The sequence below is a fragment of the Equus asinus genome, chromosome 22, assembly GCF_041296235.1.
Source record: "Equus asinus isolate D_3611 breed Donkey chromosome 22, EquAss-T2T_v2, whole genome shotgun sequence".
In the NCBI taxonomy this organism is placed as follows: Eukaryota; Metazoa; Chordata; class Mammalia; order Perissodactyla; family Equidae; genus Equus; species Equus asinus.
Genome location: NC_091811.1, coordinates 48225536 through 48249762, shown reverse-complemented (window position 1 = coordinate 48249762; position 24227 = coordinate 48225536). Strand labels below are relative to the sequence as shown.

The 24227-nt window shown below is 34.1% G+C and overlaps 1 protein-coding gene across 1 annotated transcript in view; it reads right to left on the bottom strand.

Annotated features, from left to right (window-relative positions):
- Window positions 1-24227, bottom strand: part of ARID2 (AT-rich interaction domain 2) — a 160277-nt gene that overhangs the window by 53996 nt on the left and 82054 nt on the right. Inside the window, exons 5-11 of the mRNA XM_044756351.2 lie at window positions 22673-22891; window positions 18767-18834; window positions 7631-7697; window positions 7283-7533; window positions 6859-6955; window positions 6556-6765; window positions 5530-5697 (exon numbers count right to left, since the gene is read on the bottom strand). Coding sequence (XP_044612286.1) covers window positions 5530-5697; window positions 6556-6765; window positions 6859-6955; window positions 7283-7533; window positions 7631-7697; window positions 18767-18834; window positions 22673-22891 — 1080 coding nt within the window. The remainder of the gene's footprint in view (window positions 1-5529; window positions 5698-6555; window positions 6766-6858; window positions 6956-7282; window positions 7534-7630; window positions 7698-18766; window positions 18835-22672; window positions 22892-24227) is intronic.

Sequence of the window (24227 nt, the reverse complement as noted above, 5' to 3'; positions counted from 1 at the left end):
TGGGATAACAGCTAATAGCTGCCACTTAATAAACATTTACTCTGTATTAAGCCATTTACATTTACATTATTTGTCTTAACCTTATATATAGGTCTAAATTTAATATCCCCATTTTGCAGATGAAAAAACGAAAGCTCAGGGATTAAGTTCACAAAGAAATACATGACAGAGATAGCAGAGCTGGGTGCAGCTGGAAAACTTTCTTTCAGGAGTGCTGAATTTGATTCCAGGTGTGTCACATTTCAGAGGCCATACTGTGATATGCTGCTTCTTAACAGAACATAATAATTAAAACCAAAATTATTTTCCTGGTGCAACCCCAGCTTGTCTTTTCTTCTCCTGACTTAATGACACTGTTGCAGAAAATACCTTTCTAGGGCCTGAAGGGAAATTTTCTTCCCTTATCTTCACCAATTGTACTGTGAGCATACAGCCTACTCAGACTGAAATCTCAATCAATTAACAACTGATTATATGAAACATTAGAAATTGTGAGAAACTTTACATGCAAAGTGTAAAGAAGAATGATGCAGCCACAATTAAATTAAGAATATAAACTGGAAAGATATAATTACTATAAAAGTGGCTACACACTGAGAAGCATCGCCCTCAGAATATCAGAAGACATTCCAAAGGATACTAAAGCACTTATACTTTAAAAGGAATCAATTTCCAGATACTCAACTTTTGTATATATTCCTTCCTAAAACTGCTTTGCCTGACAACATCACCTCCTCTTTGATAATTGCTCTTTTCTCACTTTGGAACAGAAAGTTTTAACTCTCACACATCGTTTATACCATTGCAGGATTATGGCTAAATGCATGACTCTGAAGCCAGGGAGGCTGCCTCTAGAGTTCCATCACTCAGTAGCTGTGTTACCACTGGCAAGTTACTTAACCTCTCTATCTATAAAATGGGGGAAAAATAACAGTACACTGACCTCGTAAGTCATTATGAAGATTAGAGGAGTTCACATGTAAGTCACTTAAAACAATGTCTGGCACACAGTAAGCATTACATAAATATTAGCTATTATTATTATAGTGTAAAAACCTCTGGAATACCAAAGGGAGAATTAGAAACATTAGTGTTCACAAAGCCTCCTTTAATCAAGGTATTATGGTAGGGCTTCCTGTCTGTCCCAATGTTTTATATATTATAGTTAAGGGCTGTGTTGAGCATTAGAAATTGGGTATTTTGGCCCTTTGATGTATTCCGAATTCAGATATATTATAGAGTAATGACAATTTTTGCTTAATGTCCTTCCCTCATCTATCCCTCAAGTATTGTCAAAGAGTGCATTACTTGATTAGCAGACCTCTGATCCTGTCCAAAACATCCAGAAGACATTTGGCCCATGCCAAAAGGTCCTTGAAATTTGGTTCTGTCCAAAACGTCCATGAACATATTTGATCCATGCCAAATGGTTTTGGACAGAACCAAATATCAAGGATCTTTTGGCATGGACCAAATGTCTTATGGATGTTTTGGACAGGACCAAATGTCCTGCAAGGGCATTACTTTGAGGCGAATCTGTGTAAGTAAAGTACAGAGAATATTTTCAAGAAATATTGAAGGTGGTGGCATCTTAGTTCATTCAGATGACAAACTCATGGCAGGTTTAACTGTCTTAGAATTCTGAAGTAAGGAAGGTGTCAGGGGAACACATATTAACATACTTTCTTGGATTTAACAATAAAGTTGGACTTTTTTCTAAGTAACAGCAAGTGAGGCTAATTAAGATTTTTTTTTTTTTTTGGTAAGGAAGATTGGCCCTGAGCTAATATCTGTTGCCAATCTTCCTCTTTTTGCTTGAGGAAGATTGGTGCTGAGCTAATATTTGTGGCAGTCTTCCTCTATTTTGCACATAGGATGCTGCCACAGCATGGCTTGATAAGCGGGATGTAGGTCCCCACCTGGGATCTTAAACCATGACCCCCCAGGCCAGCGAAGTGGAGTACACGAACTTAACCACTATGCCACTGGGCTGGCCCCTAAGCAAGATACTTTTGTAAAGACTAACTTTATTAGTTAGGTTACGTGGCAGACATTTTCCATAATTGAATGAGGTAAATCTGTAGCACCAAGGTTTTGACAAATACGTATTCAAAGCACACAATAAAAGCACTTTATCAAAAAAACATTGTATTGGGCTTGGAAAAAAACAATATTTCAACTTTTCTAACCTAGTGGTCCTCACAGTATAGTCTCCTGACCTGTAGCATCAGCATCTCATGTGAACTTGTTAGAAATGAAAAATCTCAGGTCCACTGAGTCAGAAGCTCAGAGGTGGAGCCTAGAAATCAGCATTGAAGCCCACCAGGTGATCTGATGCACTCTAACGTTTGAGAACCACTGTGCTAACACTTCCTGAATATATTAGATTAAACAAGGTGCATCTAAGTAAAAGACTAGAAAGTATAACTTACAGTCAATCTTACTGATATCTTTTTGATATATTTTCAATAAACTTAAAAATAAATGTCTCTGATGACTGGGCAACAAACACTTTTGAGAGTCAAGTATTGTCAATTCTTTGATTTCAACAAAATCAAAGAACTCAAGTCAGAAGATCATTAAATATAATTTTTATAATTTGGGGCAATTCTGATGTAGATCAAGGAATTATAAGGTCTATCCTTATCTATTTATTGATGTGAACTAGATTTCCAACTTACATCTATAAAAAAGAAAAACAGACACTTCATGCTGAACCCAATTTCATTCGAGGAACAAAAATTATTCATTCAGACACACACTGGAGCAATATTTTCCAGAGAACCAGGGAAAAGAGTCTTGTCCATCTCATTAAGAGATGCACTTCCAACAATTTTACTTTTTATTTAATAATTATAAAAATTTGTAATGTATTTACTATTGTTTGATGTACTGTTTATTACTAAAACTTGTAATGATAAAATAAAATTTTAAATACTTAGAGCTTTATGGGTAACAGGAAATTGAAAAATTTTAAATTAAAATGTCTAAATTTATAGCTGAGAAGTATTGATAGGATGATTATGAGTTCAAGGAGAAAGAAGGATATTATATAATATTTCATATTGAGTGTGTATTTTCTAAAAGGATGATGGTTAAGTATCAGGATTCCACAAAAAGTGCTATAATTTTTATTTTAAAATGTCAATTTAGGGGCCGGCCTGGTGGTATACTGGTTAGGTTCACACACTCGGCTTTGGCGGCCCAGGTTTCATGGGTTCAGGTGCTGGGTACAGACCTGCACACTGCTCATCAAGACATGCTGTGGTGGCAGCCCACATACAAAACAGAGGAGGACTGGCACAGATGTTAGCTCTGGGACACTCTTCCTCACCAAAAAAAAAAAGCTGTCAATTTAATATACATAAAAAACATTATGTGCAACTAAACTATGATGAAAAAATTCAGATGTCAACCTAAAAATGGGCCAAGGGTTACATAAGTTTTCATAGTGATGAGGGAAAGTGAGAAACAAGTTTGAAGATGACCATTCCATAAGAAAGCTGTATTAAACAAACTATAGGGGAAAAAAGCTAAACTATAAATGGTAACTAATCAGAAAATTAAAAGCTCTCATTCATGACGAGCAAGTAATAAAGTACTCACCAGCTCAAAAATGAACTCTTTCAGCCCCTTAGAAGTCTATTCTCACCTCTCTTAATTAATTACTACATATATGAGCAAGGCACCAACTCTCAATATTTCATCTTGTCCATTTGCCAAATGAGGACCAAATCTTAGGGAGGTTCATTTGTTCAGATCACAGGTCAGTGATAAGGCAAAAGATGGTAGCTTTCATCAGAATGACCCCTGAATATTCTTCAAATGGCCCCTTATAGTTCAGTGGATTACTGACAATTTATTAATTCTTCTAACTCTTTGTTGGACAGTTTCCCCATGGCCCTCAATTAATTTAATCTCCAGTTTTTTCTTTGAGGATAAGAACAAATCCCCACCATCCACTTAATTGGCAATATGAATTGTTTCATTTCTTTTCCAAGGTTGAGAAACTTAATATTCTGACCATTGATTCCCCAATATGCACCGGCTGTTTAACATCTGTTGCCTGTGGGTGAAAGCTCATTGAGTAGATTAGCAGTCAAAAATTACCTAATTTTTTCATGACTTCTATTATTTGCTCAGTTCTGTTAGTTGAATTCAGGTAAGTTAAATGAACATATATTACAACTCTACTATATATGTCAGCAGGACATAATGGAAATCAATGAAATATTTTATATATATTACATACTTTGCTTAAATAGAGTACATAATTTTGGTACTATGGGTTAAAGTAGAAGAGAGACTGGGACCATGATTAAATGAGAGGAGAACAAGAAAGCTGGAGAGACATGATGAGAGTGTGAACTGGCAATCGAAGACTGTCTTTAGGAAGACTCAAGAAGATCTGGTGATTAAATGGATGTAGTAAAGATTACGGATAACGAGATTTTTGTTTTAAGGGTAGTGCGGGATGTTGAGAAAGATCTGAGTGTATTTCTACGCTGAAAGGAAGCAGGTAAAGAAAGAGAGGTTTAAGATACAGGAATGAGGAAAGAGGAAAGCCAACACTCAGAGCCCAGAGTAAGAAGTTAACATCTCCTCCTGAGACAAGGTGAAGTAGAAGGACAATGAGTTCAGATACTAATAAGCTTCTAAGTGAAGGGGTAAGAAGTTGAAGAAACTCATATCGCACAGTCTCCACATTAACTGCAAAGTGAGAGGTAGGATCAACTGAGAAAATGAGCATCCTCCATTTAAAAAAGTACAAGGAAAGAGAAATGTCTTGGGAACGGTGGGAGAGCAGGTGAGGGGAAAGATGGATTGTTTTTGTTAGGACAAATGAAGGTGGAGAAGGCACTCTACAAGAAGGGTGAGAATAATAAAATATAAAAATGACTCCTAATGAGCCAGGAGAAAGAAGTCCAAGTACTGAAGAGAATGCTGGTTATTAGTCAGTTCTGAATTCTAATTAAAGATATCTGAGTTACACAGAATTGACCTAAGGGACCCTAGGAAGGGTGCACAAGTGCAGGTATATACACGTGGATGTGTTTGTATATATATGCACGTGTGTGATCCTAGGCTCTGATTCTGTGGTGTTTGGCCCAAGATTTAGGAGTATTAGGGGGTGTTACACTTAGGTATTCTGATGACCACCTGAGAGAATGATAACGTAAGATATGATTAATCTAGTCCTGGTGTATCAATTTCCAATGACCAAAATCACAAATAAGAAGCCCATTGGGTCACTTCTTATTGCTCTCACAGTTGTGAGTATCTAATGTCCCACACTCTCAATCCTTTCCAACTTCATTTCTCTATTATACTGTTCTTCTGTGCTCACCGTGATCCTGCTGCTCCTAGAACATATAATATCTAAGAAATTAAAAGTACATCCTCGAGTACTCCTTTAGCCTACTCTACTGTAACATACCAGTTCCCTGTACTGCATATTTCAATTTATCCTTAGCATTAAATCTTACACACCAAAAATCATACTGAAAAAGATTATGTAAAAACACTAACCTGGGGCAGATGCTACATGGGTCTGGGTTTGGACTTGCTCTACAGCTTGCGGCCTAATTTCAGATAAAACTTGATGACTGGAGCTTGGATGTTCGACGAGTTTTACTGCAGCTAGTGCATCAGGGCCAAACATCTGAATATCCATAGAAACCAGACACACTAACATGTCTAAAATAAATTAAAAACCAATAGTTATTAATCAATAATATTATAAAACAATCACATTGCTGAAAAACATGGTGTACAGAATACTGCTTCTCAAATGCCAGTCTATTAATCATTGTACATCAGAATTACCTGTGGATCTTTAAAGAAGATTTTTAGGCTTACTCTCTGAAGACTGATTTAGTAGTTCTGGAGTTGGGGTTAGGTATCTTTATTTTTAAAAAGCTTTCCAAGTCATTCTGATGTGTGGCCAGACTTAAGAACCACTGATAAGCAAAGTGACACCTTAATTTCTCAATAATAATACTTTTTAAGCCAAGTTGTTATTAACTCTGACTTCAGTATTCACACCAAAGAAAGAAATCATTTGAATCACTGAGTAAAATGCTAACACAATATGCTTTAGTAAGTATGTTTAAAACTGACAATCCACTAAGAAGGTAAGAGTTCATGATTTTAAAGACAGTACCACTACCAGCAACTTCTAGGAAGAGAAGGAAGCTTGTTTCACTCAGTTTTAGTTGCTTAATAGTAGCAGCTGACCATATGAAACAGAAAGACCTACTCCACACAGAGTCACATAGCAGTTTTGTTGATTTCAAATTTGATATATAGTCAAAGAAATAAAGAGAAGGAATAAGGATTACTGACAGCCACATATACCCTGGTCTCTATATGACAGAATTTTCTTGGCTCATCTAAAACAGGCAGAAAGACTAATGTAAACAAGTGTGTCTGAAAGTGTAAGGACTCCCCAAAATAAACAACAAACTCCAAATATCAATTGTGACTTTCTATAACACCACAATAAATATTTTTTCCACAATAAAGAAAACAAACGTTTCTTGGGTTTAGTCTTACCTATGCTCTTTTCTACTTTTGCAATCTTTGTGCAAGCTACGTCTCCCATTTCTGTGAGCATATATAGCACCTCGAGTGTTGAGATTACGAGCAGCACGTCAGGTAAAGTGAGATGACAAATGATCTCTCTGTATGAGTCCTGATCGACATATTCACAAATCAAAACACCATTATCTTCTGCTTTGCAAAGATTTCCCAAAATTTCCATGCCTGAAAAGCATACACACAAACATGTATGTGTTTTTTAACAGATGACAAAAAGTTTGCATACTTAGACAATGAGAAACATAAGTGAGCACTTACCCCTCATCTTCAAAAATCTATCCCTTGACATTAGGCATTTTGTAACAGTATGAAACATCAGATGGGTAGTTTTAAAATCAACAGGGTCCAATAAAAGCTAGAAAAAACAAACGAGACTATCATTTAGGTAGGTTTCTTCCAGTGCTGTATATTTCAAACTTAATAAAAATGAACAGAACAATGCTGCATAACTTTAAATGTAATTACTGTGAGAACAGCCATCACTAAATTTGGAGCATCATTTCAAATATTACTTTTTTGTCCACAAAAGTGTGTGATACTTCTATAATACCACTTTAGGCAAAAACTATATGTAAGCATTTAATATTGTAAAAATGGCAAATATAATAATGCCACATCCTAAAATTTTAAAGTAAATATTGCTAACTATGAAAACTGTTTTAAGTTACTGACACATGCTTACCTCAGCTGCAATATTTCCTAATGTGTCAAGGCCCAATTGCCTTAGAGAAATAAAATGACTATGTGCAGAAAGTAAGAGGAAACGAAGACAGGTACGATTAGCTGCCAAGAGCTTAACGTTGCCCTCCTCAAAGGAAAGATTTCGCAAAATCACTGCAATCTGAAGTACCCGTTGTCCTTCAATATCATTAATGCCCAGCTTTCGAGGTGGATGAAATAAAGATTCCCAAATCCATTCTCCTGAAGTACCATCTATAACAGAAAATACATATTTTACTTAAAATGCCATTTCATTTAATAATACTATTAATATTCCAAAGTTATTTAAAATTTTTTCTCATTGACTTACCATGAGACTTGTTTCTGTCAGAAATGAGGTCACGTACTTCATTATCGTCAACAATATCTTTCCAAAACTGTAATGAGAAATTATTATACTTAATTCTGACAACTTGAAACAACTATTACTTTAAAAATAGTCACACGTACTATAAAACTATAATATTCCTACTTTTTTTTAGTTTATGTAGATATCATTATATTCTACATATTTAATTCTTTGACATACATGCTTGATTTTCTACAGTTTAAGGTACTAACATAATAAACTATCATTATGGACCCAGGGTTCTTAGCCTGGGGTCCAAAGATCCCTAAAAGTTCTACAAAAGAAATTAGAGCATCTGTGAACTTGAATGGGGAGAGAAAATGACATCTTTATGTTCATTAACTTCTAACTAAAGTTTAGCATTTGCTTAGCATTTTCTTCATCTCTGAATGTTAGACGAGAAACCACAGTAATATCAGCAGTATTTGTGACATTGTTATCAATATGCATCACAGATATTTTCAGGTCACTTTATAGCTATGGAACATATCTAGAAATAGTGTTTATGCTCATCAGTACTTGGAAATTGATAGTTATTAATCTCATTAGTAAACTGCACACAATCACAGTACAGTCATGCGTTGCTTAACGATGGGGATACGTTCTGAGAAGTGCGTCGTTAGCTGATTTCGTCGTTGTGCAAACATCATCGAGTGTACTTACACAAACCCAGATGGCATAGCCTACTATACTCCTAGGCTATACGGTGTTGCCTATTGTTCTTAGGCTACAAACCTGTACAGCATGTTATTGTAGTGAATACTGTTGGCAACTGTAACACAATGGTAAGTATTTGTGGATTTAAACATGTCTAAACATAGAAATGGTGCAGTAAAAACACAGTAGAGGACACAAACAATGGTACACTTGTATAGGGCACTTACCATGAATGGAGTTTGCAAATCTGGAGGTTCCTCTGGGTGAGTCAGTGAGTGAGTGAGTGGTGAGTGAATATGAAGGCCTAGGACATTATTGCACACTAGTGTAGACTTTATAAACACTGTACACTTAGGCTACACTAAATTTATAAAAAAAATTTTTATTTCTTCAATAATAACTAATCTTAGCTTACGGTAACTTTTTTACTTTATAAACTTTTCAATTTTTTTTTAACTTTTTGACTCTTGTAATAACACTTAGCTTAACACACAAACACATTGTACAAATGTACAAAATCTTTTTTATGTCTTTATTCTATAATGTTTTTGCTATTTTAAAATTTTTTGCTTTTTAAACTTTTTTGTTAAAAACTAAGACACAAACACACACATTAGTCTAGGTCTACACAGGGTTGGGATCATCAATATCACTGTCTTCCACCTCTACATCTTGTCCCAGTGGAAGGTCTTCAGGGGCATAGGCAGTCATGCCTTCCCATGAAGCCATCTCCAATGCCTTCTTCTGGAGTACCTCCTGAAGGATCTGCTTGACACTCTTCTTGAGGAGGTGTCACTCTTTTCAGAAATATATCTGTGGTAGTTTGCTTGGTTTCTTTCTTCCTTTTTTTTTTTTGAGGAAGATTAGTCCTGAGCTAATGTCTGCTGCCAATCCTCCTCTTTTTTGCTGAGGAAGACTGGCCCTGAGCTAGCATCCATGCCCATTTTCCTCTACTTTCTATGCGGGATGCCTGCCACAGTATGGCTTAACAAGTGGTACGCAGGTCTGCATCTGGGATCTGAACCAGCAAACCCCGGGCTGCCAAAGCAGAACATACAAACTCAATCTCTGTGCCACCAGGCTAGCCCGTTTCTTTTTTTCATCACAGATTTGCTTATAAGCAGATAACACACCACGAACACTCTTCTCTATTAATCAAACACTTTCAGTGTTGGGGTCCATGTTTTTAAATTTTTAAGAAGCATGTTGAAGTCTTCAAAAGCTTCCACTAAACCTTTTACTATGAATTTTCTTGGGGTTCTTCTTTTTCTTCCGCAGCTTCCTTTTCTCTTGCCTGTTCTTTAGCTATGCGTTCCTGTTCCAGTTCCAACAATTCCTCATTAGTCAATTCCTCAGGAAGCACTGCTAGAAGCTCCTCAGTGTCATCCCCATCCACACTCAGGTTAAAGTTGTTCGCCTTCTCAACCACAGCCTTGTTGATTTTTGTAGGCTCCTCATCCTTGGCAGATCCTTTGAAGCCATGGATGAACCTCTTGAGTTTCTTCTTCCAGATGCCATTCATACACTCCTTGGTGACATCAGCCCAAGCCCAAGCAAGGTTCTTGAAGCAGTCACAGATGTTGTAATCCTTCCAGAATTGGATCACTGTCTTCCTCAGTTGCAGCAATAGCCTAGGCAAAGGTCCTCCTCAGGTAGTAGGCCTTCAAAGCTGCTATTAACTCCTTGATCTATTGGTTGGATCCAGGAGGTAGTGTTTGGAGGGAGAAACACAGCTTCAACATTGGGATGAAGGTCGCCAATAAAAGGAAGATGCCTGAGAGTATTATCAACAGTAGGCAAAATCTTCAAAGGTTATGTTATTCTCCAAACAGTACTTCTCCATTTCGCTGGCACAGCAATTCAGGAGGGCATTTCGGAAAAGGAGCTTGGTCATCCATGACTTCTTATTGTTCCTGTAGTACAGAGGCAGTGTGTGCTAACTGATATGCTTGAAGGCCCTGGGGTTCCAACTGTGCTAGATCACAAGGGGTTTCAATTTGTAGCCTGCAACACTGTCCCCAAGCAAGACTGTTACCCTCTCCTTAAAAGCCTTGAAACCTAACACTGACTGGGCTTCCTTAAGGATGAAAGTCCTTTTAGGCATCCTTTTCCAGAACAGGGAGGTTTCATCCATATTGAATATTTTCTCTGGCAAGTAATTATACTCTACAATCAGCTTATCTAGAGTTTCCAAAAATTCTTCAGCTGGCTTCACATCAGCACTCACAGACTCACCACTCACTTTCACATTGTGTAATGAATAATGATTCTTGAATAGTTTAAACTACCCAGAGATAGCAGTAAATTCAACATCGTAGGCAGGTCCAGCCTTTTCTTTCAACATTGCAAACAAATCTTTTGCTTTGGCCATGATCATCATGGTGTTCAGAAGAATACGATTCTGTGTGTGGTCTTAACTCAGGTCATTAGAAGTTTCTTCATGTCTGATTTGGCCCTTTTCAGATTCTGGATTGTCTCGTTGCGTTCAATGAAGCAGATCCTTTAACAACTGTCACTTTATTCTTGTTCTTCAAGATTGTAGCTATGGTGGAATGGGACATGCCTGACTGGTGAGCAATAACCATCACTAATTTTCCACCTTCGTAATCTTTAATCACTCAATTTCATTTCCAGGTCAATCACCCAACGTGGCCTCCTACTGGTAACATCAGCACTGGATTTTGTACGCTTAGGGGCCATGATAAACAAAACAAGAGGAGATTAAATAAAGCAATAAATAAATAAAACAATAGACATGAGATGTTTATGAGGCTGCCACTTGTGTAACATAGCATACTGTTTTACAGTAAACTTTTTTAACAAGTAGAAAGAGTATACTCTAAAATAAGTATAGTACTACACTATATTTATATACTATAGGTATTTACTATAAATACATAAATCAGTAACATAGTTGTTTGTTATCATTATCACGTACTATGTATTGTACATAATTGTATGTGCTATACTTTTATATGACCGACAGCACAGTAGGTTTATTTATACCAGCATCAATACAAACACGTGAGTAATGCACTGTGTTATGATGTTACAATGGCTGCGACGTCTCTAGGCAATAGGAATTTTTCAGCTCCATTATAATCTTATGGGACCACCACTGTGTATGCAGTCCATTGTTGACCAAAATGTCACTATGCAGCACATGACTGTATGCCCGTTTACAGACACTTCTGAGACATAGCTGGCTAGCTACTAAGTAAATCCACATGCAGAAAAAAAATCAACAGCAAGTGGCAAACTTATGTGTACACAAATTGGTAACCCATATATTTAAGTTGCTTTCCACTATCCCATGTCTGTTTTTTGATCCATATGTGAGAGGAGATGAGTCAAAGTCCTCTGTTTAATGTTCTTTTTCAAGCTAAGAAACAAATGCCTTTATACTGATACATCTATACAAAATGAACTTTAACTTCAACTTGTCTATGCCATTTAACTGTCTTGTCTTGCTTCTTTGGTACTAATAAAGAAGCACATGGGCTATTAGTTCACTTTTTACTTCTAAACATTCTGGTATGTATATTTCAAAACAACTGTATTTTATTTTTTGGAATTCAGGTTCTTTTGCATTTAAAGCCACTCATCTGAGAAAAGATCCACCACCAAGAGGACTCACAACACAAAAAACTCATGATAAAAAATACTTAGTAACAATAAAAAAAGAACTAGATATAAGAAGAAAAAAGACAATGTTCAATAACCAAGAAAAAAGTGCCACAGGGAATTCAAACAATAAAGATATCAGACATGGAATTTAAAATGATCATGGATAATAAAGAAATAAAAGATTGAAAATTCTGGCAAATAAATGGAAACTATAAGAAAGAACTAAACAGAAATTTTAGAACTGAAAATAAGAACTCAATAGATGGATTTAACAACTGAGTAGATACAACTCAAGAAGAAATTACTGAACTGGAAGTGACAGCAGAAGAAAATATCAAGTTGGAAGCAAAAAGAGACAAAAGGACAATAGAAAAAAAGTATGCAAGACACAGGACATCCAGTGAAAAGTTCTAACATAAAAATAACTGGAGTTCCTGAGGAAGGAGAGAGAAGGGGTAGGAACAGATGTTTGAAGAGACAGAGCAGAGAATTTTCTAAAACAATTGAAAGAGGTCACCCTACAGATGAAAGAAGCACTCTAAAGTCCAAGAAAGATAAATAAAAATGTGTAGAAACATCATAAAATTCCTAGAGAGTAAATACAAAGAGAAAACTCCTAAATGTAAAGAGAAATAAAAAGGACAGATAACCTTGAAAAAGATAAGTAAAATGACAGTAAACTTTGTAAAAGAAATAGTGGAATCCACAAGACAATGGGATATTTTCAAAGTGATGGAAGAAAATAACAGCCTAACTAGAATCTTTATACAGTGAAAGGGCTCTTCAAGAATGAAGATGAAATAAAGACATTTCTGATAAATGAAAACTGAGACAACTCATCATCTGCAAATCTGCACTGAAGAAAAACCTGTGAAAAAATTGACGTGGTTCGAACCAAAATAAATATTAAATGAATAAAATAATTTAAAAATGTTTTATAGGGTAAAAATATACATAAAATTAAAATCTAGGAAAAATGCTTGGAAGAAACTTTTGCTCAGGCCATAATGGAGTCACTGATACATAAACCAATGTGCATTAAACAACTGTTTTCAGAGACTGGACAACAAGCAATGCAAAACTGTAATCACTGAAAGATGGGAAACAAATGAGATGAGCCCAATGACTGCCCCATTTTTCACATGGACACTCTTTCTAGACTCTGAAACAGGGACAATCAACCCAAGAGATCATAGCATCACAAAGCTGAGGAAACTGATCAGAGGTCAGCAAGGCCAACACAGCTAGAATTTGAGAGCAAATTTACAAGAAAGGAGGGGCAGGGAAGAGAATGAGTTCCATGAATCTGCAGAAGGATGCCACAGCTAAGTACTAAACTATGAGCATGTATAGTCAAACTCCAAAACGCCAGGCAAAAAAAGAGAACAACCACTAAGGAGCTACATAGATGTATCTTGCTTCACTTTTCTTGTGCTTCAGTTTATTGCACTTCACAGATACTGCATTTTTTCACAAGACCCTCCAACAACAAAAAGATTATGACTCTGAAGGCTGAGAAGACAGTTAGCATTTTTTGTCAATAAAGTTTTGGGGTTTTTTTCAGTGAGGAAGATTGGCCCTGAGCTAACATCTGTGCCGATTTTCCTCTATTTTGTATGTGGGATGCTGCCACAACATGGCTTGATGAGTGGTGTGTGGGTCTGCGCCTGGGATCTGAAACCGTGAACCCCAGGCCACCAAAGCGGAGCATGCCAACTTAACCACTATGCCACCACGCCAGCCCTAATAAAATAAAGGCACAGCCCTAATAAAATTAAAATAAAAATTTTTTAATTAAAGTATATACATTGTTTTTTTTTTTTTTTTACATAATGCTATCACACTCTTAATAGACTATAGTAGGGTATAAACATAACTTTTATATATATTGGGAAACCAAAAAACTCGTGTGACTTGATGTCCTGCAATATTGCTTTATTGTAGTGGCCTGGAACTGAACCCACAGTATCTCCAAGGTATGCCTGTAACTGCACAATCACCAAAACAGAGAAAACTCATTATATATCCAGCTACTTTAGCAGAAATCCAAAAAAGGCTATGTCTTAGGAGTAGAGATAAATTAGTCCTAGAGTAAAGGCTAATCTATACCAGTCATAACAAAGCTTAAAAACATTCTAAAGGATCAAGATCATACATATCAATTAAAAATCATGCCAGAACAAAGATTAACATTCTTTAAAAATACCAAAATCCAGACACTAAGTAATGTAACATTCTCATTATCCATATCTAATTAAAAAATTACTAGAAGTACGAAGAATGTAGGAAACGACACATAACTAAGACAAAAATCAATTTCAACAAAAACAGATCCAGAAATGATAAAGATAATGGAATCAGCAGACAAGGACTTTAAAACAAGTATTATTAACTATGATCAAGGATTTAAAGGAAAATACAAACTAATTAGGAGAAATATGGGATGATATAAGAGAAAATCAAATGGAATTTCTAGGCTTGAAAAACATAATATCTGAAATAAAAAATACTAGATGGGCTTACCTGGAGAAGAGAACATAAAAACATAACAATAGAAACTATCTACAATGAAGTATACAGAAAGAAAAAAGGTCTAAAAACAATTAACAGAACCACAGTGGCCTGTGGAACAGTATTGTGGTCTAACATGTATAAACACAGTTCCAGGAAAACTGGAGGGGAAAGCATAAAATTTGAAGAAATAATTGTCAAACACTTTCCAAATTTATGAAAAATACCAAATCAAGAAGCTAAATAAACTCCAAGCAAGAAAAGCAAAGAAAATCACAACAAAACTCATTAGAAATCAATGATAAAGAGAACACCTTAAAAGCAGTCAGAGAAAACATATCATACACAGAAAAACAATAAGAATGAAACTGACTTCTGGTTAGTAACAATGCAAATCAGATGGCAATGAAATTTTACCTTTAAAGTGCTCAGATAACCCCCTAAAACACACAATTTTATACCCAGCAAAAAAAAAACCTTCAAACAAAGGCAAAATAAAATTTTCAGGAAAATAAAAGCTGAGAGCCAAAAGTCAAACACATCAGTAGTTTCATAAAATAAAAATGGTCTGAACACATTGATGAAAAGGAAGAAACTGCAGAAAAGGTACTCTGAGGGAAGGGGGTAGCAAGATCCAACTATAAGCCATCTATAAGAAACACTACATATAAAACCACAGGTGAAAAGCATAAGGATGGAAAAAGATACATCATGAAAACATTAATCATAAGAAAGCTGGTATAGATAAATAATAAAAAATCAGATAAAAAAATCAGACAAGAGATTTCAGGACAAGGGATATTACTAGAGGTCGGGGGAACATTTCATAATGATAAAAGCTTTATCATCAAGAAAATATAATAATCTTAAAAGTATATGCAAACTAATAACAGAGGTTCAAAATATATGAAGCAGGGGCCAGCCCAGTGGCACAGCAGTTAAGCTCGCATGTTCCGCTTCTCTGCGGCTCGGGGTTTGCTGGTTCGGATCCCGGGAGGGGACATGGCACCGCTTGGCATGCCATGCTGTGGTAGGCGTCCCACATATAAAGTAGAGGAAGATGGGCACGGATGTGAGATCAGGGCCAGTATTCCTCAGCAAAAAAAGAGGAGGACTGGCAGTAGTTAGCTCAGAGCTAATCTTCCTCAAAAAAAAAAAAAAAACACATGAAGCAAAAGCTGACAGAAATGAAAGGGGATATAAACATTCATAATTCCAACACTCATCTCTCAGGAAATCATAGAACAATTATATAGAAAACAGTAACGATAACGGAAATCTTAATACTGTCAACCACCTTGACTTAACTGTTATCAATAACACTACATCCAACAACAGTAGAACACATTCTTTCAAGTGCGATGAAATATTCACCAAGAAAGACCATATGCTGAGCCATAAAACCAGTCCTGATAAGTTTAAAAGGACTGAAATCATATAGAATATGTTCTCTGACAACAATGAAATGTGATTAAAACTCAGTAATGACAGTAATACTAACAATAAAAGCTAGTTTGAAAATGAACAATCAGAAGTTAAACAATACACTTCTATATAACCCATGAATCAAAGAAAGAATCACAAGTGAACTAAGAAAATATCTTGAACTAAATGATAATGAAAATACACCATAAAATTTGTAGGATGTAGCTAAAGTAGTTTATAGAGGGAACTGATAGCTTTATATATGCTATCAGATATGAAGAAAAGTTTAAAACCAATGGTCTAAGATTCTACTTCAAGAAGCTTGAAAAAGAGCAAAGTAATGCATAATAAAAGTAGCATGTAAGTCAAAAGTAAGTAAATGGAGATGGAGTTGTGCTATTGTCCCTGCACCATCTAAGAAGTGGTATCAATTTATTAAATTACTACGGACTAAAATTATAATCTCTAATGTAATCAATGAGAGAACAGAAAACATGTAGAAATACCAAACTGAGTAGACAGAAAACTAAGTAATAAACAATAGTCAGCAAAATCAATTTAAAAAAAAAAAAGGAAGAAGGGAAAAAAAAAAGCTGAGCAGACAGGACATAGAGAAACCAATTCAAAACATGGTAAATTTAAACACAATTATATCAAAATTACATTTAACGTAAATGGAATAAATGCACTAATTTAAAAACAAAATTTTTTACACTGAAAAAAAGCCCAAATATATGTTGTTTCCAAAAACATCATCTAAAATATAAGTTGAAAGTAAAATATGAACCACATAAACACCACCTAAATGGAAGCTGATATAATTATATTGATATCAGACCAAAAAAAAAGTAGACTTAAAGGTAAAAAAGGACACTTTATTATGCATTCGATTGACCAGAAAAATATTACAACTATATTTGTGTGCACTAAATAACATGGACTCAAAATGAAAACACAGTATCAGATCTATAAGGAAAAAGAGTCACACCCACAAACTAGGTGTTTTTAACATGCCTCTCTCCATAAATGGAGAAATAAACAGGAAAAGAACCAATACTGATGTGGAAATAAGAATATTATGATTAACTGTGCTGGCCTAACTTGACATATATAGAAATTTATACCTACAACTTCAGAATATATCTTATTTTCAAATATACACAGTGTTCATAAATCTGATCAATGCTACACTACCAAATAAATGGTGCAAACATTTCAAAGGTTTAAAATTATACAGAGTATGTTCGCTCTGAATATAGTGAAATTCAGTTAGATATTAATAAGAAAATGGAAACTAGAAAAACTTTCTGTTTTTGGAAATTAAGAAAATTCTCTTCTAAATAATTCTTGTATCAAAGAGGAAGTCATAATGAAAATCAGAAGATATTTTAAACTGAGTTATAATGAAAACATGAAATATCAAAACTAGAAGAATAAAGTTAAATGTGTACTTAGAGGGAATTTTATGCCTTTAAATGTATGTATTAGAATGTATGTACTAGAAAAACTAAAAACAAAAACCAATGATGTTAGCACCAGCTCAAGAAGTTAGAAAAAGTGTGGCAAATTAAACTCAAAGAATATAGCATACAGAAAGAAATATAAAGAGCAGAAATAAATGAAAACATACAACAGAGGTAATCATCTAATTATCTTCAACATATTTGTGTCTTCTTGACTGCCTGTGATTAGTGAATATACTGACAACCTCCACTTCCCATTGTGACTGCATATATAAAAAAACTTTTTGTGCATCGTACATTTTATTCACTAATTTTCTGGAGTTATGGAAATGATCTGCTTAACTACAATCAAGATGCTTGGCTTTCAATGGGTGGAGTGAGGATAGGATATAGGACTTTGGGTCAGTTTGTAAAGTGGGGAATTAGAAATACAACTCCATGTGACAGTGAGAAATAGGAAGGTCTAATCCCCGCAAAGAAAAGGAGATAAAAGAGACTGATTATCTCTACTTGAGCTTTGAGTTATAAACAATCCCAGCCTGTTCCATGGCTCTCAAGGGTTCGGTTTTATTGTCAGAGTCGTCAGAAAATCTCCAATAAGGAAATTAATATAAACTCATTCTGACCAGTATTTCCTTTAAACTGACTGGCAAACGTAACACAGAAGTAGAGAAACTCTCCATCAAATCTGTACAAAACTCCCACAGAAGTAAGTTTGCTCAAATTTATAAACCAACATTATAAAACACAAAAGAATAATGCACCATCAGTTACAGCGAGTGAAATTAGAGTTGCAAGAGGCTTAGATATTAGAATTATCAGATATGTGTTTGTATGTGTACATATTTAATTTATAGTGTATATATTTACACATAACATATATTTACACTTATATTTATATATTATACACTTAATTTATACATAACCTAAATTATATTAATAAATATTTTAAATATATACATATTTTTAAAATTATTAAAAGCATAAAAGGAGAAGATCAAAAAGGGCAAATCTGAAAAAATACAAAGAAAATTTCTAGAAATTAAAACACACTCACTAAAATAAAACTTAAACGAGTCAAGCGGCATATTAAGACACAGCTGAAGAGTGAGTAACCTGAAAAACAGTCCTAAGAAAATTACCCAGACAGCTGCTCAGAATGTGGGTATTCTCAAGATTTATTGCTTTTGTTATAGATGTATTATTCTTAGAAATCAATGTATAATAAATAAGAACATTATTACGGCTTATTAGCTATTCTGCAAGATTTTTTTTACTCAACTTAATCCCAACTTTTAAACAGGTATCTTTATGTATTATGCTAAGTATCATGTATATAAAATGAGCAACCATTGATCCTTGGCCCTTGGCTACATGTAACTCAATGGTACAGTATTTTAATTTTGTGAATTACCTTAACAAAATCTCTATCAGTCTTCTCCTTCCATTCTTCTCCAAATACAGTAGAAAAGGATCCTAAAGCTAAAAGAATAAACAGTATATTCAGTAAAACAAAATTATTTCTTTCACTTAATTCCTTAAAGGTTTGGAAAAACAGTAAAAAAAAAAAAGAACATATATATATATTTAAAGATTGGCACCTGAGCTAACATCTGTGCCCATCTCCTTTTCTTCTCCTTCTCCTTCTCCCCAAAGCCCCCTAGTACATAGTTGTATATTCTAGCTGTAGGTTCTTCTGGTTGTGTAAAAATACATTTTAAGATACCTTGTTCACTACAAATTATTTCATAGTAAATGACAGAAAGCCATGATAATGTCTTTTGAAATATAGTTTTTAAAATAGGAAATTTAAAGAAAATTTATGTCTCTACAAACTAAAAATACCCAACTCATTTTCATAATAGTTATATAAATAAGAAAAAAAAACTAAGAGTACTATAATAGTTACTCTGCATTAGTTTTCATTTGTAGAGAAGAAAAATACTAAAAAGTCAAACTGATGCTATTACTATTAGATTGCCAAACTGTTATAATTTTAAATCTTCAGATTAATTTAAAAAATAATTGTGTAATTCATATTTCAAATAAAATAGCGCAAGGCATTCTTTGGAAATAATTCCCACAAATGAAACCTCCTTTAAGAGACATTCTTAGGCCTATAGCTTGTTTGTATTTCTTGATAAAGTCGTGTTAGGAGGAGAGTCAAAGCTGCCTCTTAATAACACCCTGCCCCGACGTCCTACAACAAAGGTTAAGGCATACAGGTAAATGTTGTATCATTTTCTCTTCCTTTATGTTGCTACCTCATATTGTCAGTTATGGGACCAGAAAGTAAAGCAGTATGATAAAATGTCAAAGCTATAACACAATATGCATCTCCCTTTAGAAATGAGGTAAATGCTTTCATCAACAATCAGATTAATTCTGTAATGAAAGCTACTGCTCTTGGAATGCAGAAAGAAAACTATACAGTGGCAACTGTTAACAGAAAAACCAGTTTTATGAATGTAATTCTACAAAAAAACAAAATTAAACCTCTTTAATGGATGTGTTGTGAGACAAGCATAACAAATGGATATATTTTCTGTTGTAAGAAATTTACTGAATCTGTAGTCTTCTTTTGCCTTTAGTATAGACCTAATATTTACTTAATATTGAGTAATATTGTAAAGCACTTAGGCTAGACTAAGAATTTTCATTGGGAAAGTATTAAAAAGTGAGAACAGAAACACTTTAACATAAATTACATTTATCAAGGAATTTTAATATTGATAGGGCCATAGGAAATAGGGTTATAAGGAAATGAGATAAAGAACAGATGTGAAAGTTTTTAATAAATAAACTAACTATAGTGACCTAAAGAAGAATTTTATAAAATATCAAACTTACATATAAGTAGCAGTTTAATCAGAAAAATAAAGCCCACACACCACTAAAGAAAGACAAGGTTTTGTTTGTTTGTCCTGAAAAAATCTTATAAAGAAAAACTTCACTGGCAAAAGAATACTGGATGGAAATATAAGATGGAAAAATTAAAATTTTTGTCGCATGGAATTTTTATCATACTTCTTCAAACACACAAAATGTATAAACATTCCACACTTTCAAAGGAAGTGGCATCTACATTTATCTCTCAATTAAAATTCCACGCCTTAAAAAATAAATAAAAACTTTTCAAAAGCCTAACCAAATCAAATATACCCATAATTCTCAAACTCAAAGAAATTATTTTCATAATGCAAAACACCATCATTTTAAGTTTAGGGTCTTCGTGAAGTCCCTATGTAGTCTAGAACTCTAAACTTCTGACTGTTGGAATGATAGAAACATTCCTTAAATAGCATTTGCTAAATTATTAATGTTTTAGATTGCTGCGCTGCATAATAATTTAGTCTTTTAGATAAATAAAAGTGCCTAAAGAATGCAAGAAGTAAACGGAGGGTCGGGGGGGCTGGCCCCATGGCCGAGTGGTTAAGTTTGCATGCTCTGCTTCAGCGGACCGCGGTTTCGCTGGTTCAGATCCCGGGTGTGGACATGGCACTGATCATTGGGCCATGTTGAGGCGGTGTCCCACATGCCACAACTAGAAAGACCCACAACTAAAAAATATACAACTATCTACTTGGAGGATTTGGGGAGAAAAAGCAGGAAAAAAAAAAAAAGGAGATTGGCAACAGTTGTTAGCTCAGGTGCCAATCTTTAAAAAAAAAAAAAAGAAGTAAACTGGGTCTAAAATATCATGCCTCAGTGCACCAAAAGTGGTAAGATTATTTCTATCATATATATATGTAATCCTTATTCAGTGATTAAATGGAAGACTTCACTAAAATTATTCTTGTTTAAGAATATTTATCCTTTCAAAAAACTTCATTTTAAGGTTTCTAAAAAATGTGAAACAATTTTAAACTCCATTCTATATTAAATGCTGAAAGACATCTTAAATGATCCAAATAAAATATTAGGAACCAAGGAATATGAAAGAGAGAAGGAAATTCACCAAATTTACATCTTTGAAGTTATGACAGAAACTGAGAAGTCCTGATCTTTGTTCCCTCTCCATGTAACTAAGAATAGTTTCAGGCACAGTAAGAAACTAATTTTCACTTTTGTTTAAACTAATTTTAAAATTATCTTCACACGAAATAAGTGCATATCAAATTTTAAGGAATCTTACTTAGATAATCCCAAATAAAACTGTTTGAAGAGTGCACTACTTGACCTAAATCAAACTGCAGAAAAATGAACTCATTTGCAAACATGTCACTATTTAAAGATAAAAACAAAAAGTCATCAATCTATAAAATATAAGAAATTCTCAGACTGTGTTTACTGTGCTATATGTATAGTTTCCTATATGATAAAATAATTTCAATATGTCAATACCTTATCCTTTAATAGGATATAATTCTAGCAAAAGAACTTACAACGGTATTGGGGTAGAATGAGGATAGAGAAGCAAGAAAAAATTTTATATCAATACCATGTAGCTGATATAGTTTTGTTTTTTTCTTTTTGGTGAGGAAGATTGTCACTTAGCTAACATCTGTGCCAATCTTCCTCAATTTCTTTGTATGCGGGAAGCTGCCACAGCATGGTTTGATAAATGGTGTGTAGGTTCATGCCTGGGATCCAAACCCACAAACCCCAGGCCACTTAAGTGGAGAGTGCCAACTTAACCTATTACGCTACCAGATCAGCCTCTGACATAGGAATTTTAAAAAGAAAAACTAGGGGCAGGAAAAGACTGCAAAACATATTTTCCAAACCCTATTAAACTATGAAACTACAAATAACGAACTGAGCAATTTGGTCTGAAAAGTAACCTAGATTTAATAGGAGATAATTTCATAGAAAGTAACGCATTTCACTTACAAAAACCTACAACTACAAATCCTACAAGTAAAAGGGATATGAAATATTTGATAAATTTTATTTTGATTATTTAGGCGGCAAATTGTCAAATGCATTGACCTAAATTGTTTAGTTAGAAATTATAACCACACCCTAGCAGAAATACACTACAGCAAAACAATTTCTTCCAGCTCCTAGTCTTCTCTATTAGAATTTCGTATCAAAGAAATCTTCTCAAATCAAGAAACCCATATATTACTCTAAGAAAAAAAAAATCAAGATTTTTATTTCAAAAGCTCTAGTGAGACTAAATTATTATTCAAATATTTAAGGTTTAAAAAAATCCAAACATTCATTATTTTAAATAATACATTTAATATAATAAAAGCAAATATAGAATGCTATTATATTGACTAACAAAAAGTACTTTTCTCCTTAAAAATCTTTAAAAAAAAATCTATAACCCCTTTCTAGAATGATCATACAGTATGTTCAGCTTAAAACTTACTGTCGTCAAACACTCCGGCATTAGCAAGTAATAAAGTGATGATTTTAGGGTCTTTTTCAAGTTGCATGACGTGTTTGCTTTCATTTGATAGGAGAGTGCATACATTAATAGCGAAGTCCACTTCATTTGGGAGTCCAGATAATAGTGAAAGCACCAATTTATTATAATCATTTGGCGAATTGAAGTCCATAGACAGGCCATAACTTTGACGCAGATAATCTAACAAAGATAAAAACAAAAACACCTTATATCAAGGATTTGAAACGATTATGGTTAATATCTTCTGAATATGGAACAAAAGCTTGTTATCTTTTATAAAATATAAACTGAGTAGAAGTTTTAAAGAGTTCAACTTTCTAAATTTCTTAAGTTAAAATTATAATCTTCAAAAAATATTAAAGTACAAAACATGTACATATCCTCTTGGATATCACTGCCAAATTATTATTGTATCAATTTTAATTTTCCTAATCTACACTTTTAACTCTTGCATTTCAAGAGACTTATTTTGATTTTTATATACTGTAAGCCAGGCAGACTGGTTCCTTTAAAATTTGTAGCAACAGTGTGTTCTTAGACACACTGGCTACCTTCTTTACCTAGTTATAGGAGAATTATTACTTTTTTAGGTCAGATTTATTGCAATATAATTAACATACTAAAATTTATGCTTTTTAGTTCTATAGTTCTGAGTTTTGACAAACACAGCCTTTTAACCACAACCACAAGGAAAATATAGAGTATTTCCATCACCCCAAAAAGTTTCTTTATGCTCCTTTGTAGTCAATCCCCTCCTCTACCCACAGACAACCACTGATCCACTTTCTGTTCCTACAGCTTTATTTCAAATTGCCAAATAAACAGAATCATACAGTATGTAGCCTTTTGTATCTGATATCTTTCATTTAGCAAAATGCTTTTCAGGTTAATATCCATGTTGATGTGTGTATCGGTGGTTTGGTCTTTGATTGCTATAGTATGGATGTAACACAATTTCTTTATCCATTCCGTATTTGAGGGACATTTGGACTATTTCCAGTTTTCAGCACTTACAAATACAGTTGCTATAAAGGTACACATACAGGACTTTCTGCAGATATATTTTTCATTTTTCTTAGATTGCTGAGTAACACATAAATGTTTAACTTTGTAAGAAACTGTGAAACTGTTTCCAAAGTAGGTGGAACATCTTGCCTTTCTGCCAGCAAGTAGAAAGTTCCTGTTGCTCTGCACCCTTGTCAGCACTTAATATTGTCTGTTTTAAGTATTCTGAATGAGTCACTTATCTAATATTTCTTTTGTAAATATTTTCTTCCAGATCGTGCCTTGTCTTTTTATTTTCTTAACAGTGTCTTTGCAGAGCAGAAGGTTTAATTTTGATGAAGTCTGATTTACAAATTTTTACCTTTATAGTTCATGCTTTTGTGTCCTAAGAAATCTTTTCCTAACCCAAAGTAACTAAGATTTTCTGTAGGAGAATTAATTTAAAACACTTTTGAAACTTTGAAGATAGGGAAGATGGGCTTACAGAAACTATATATTAAATAATCACTAT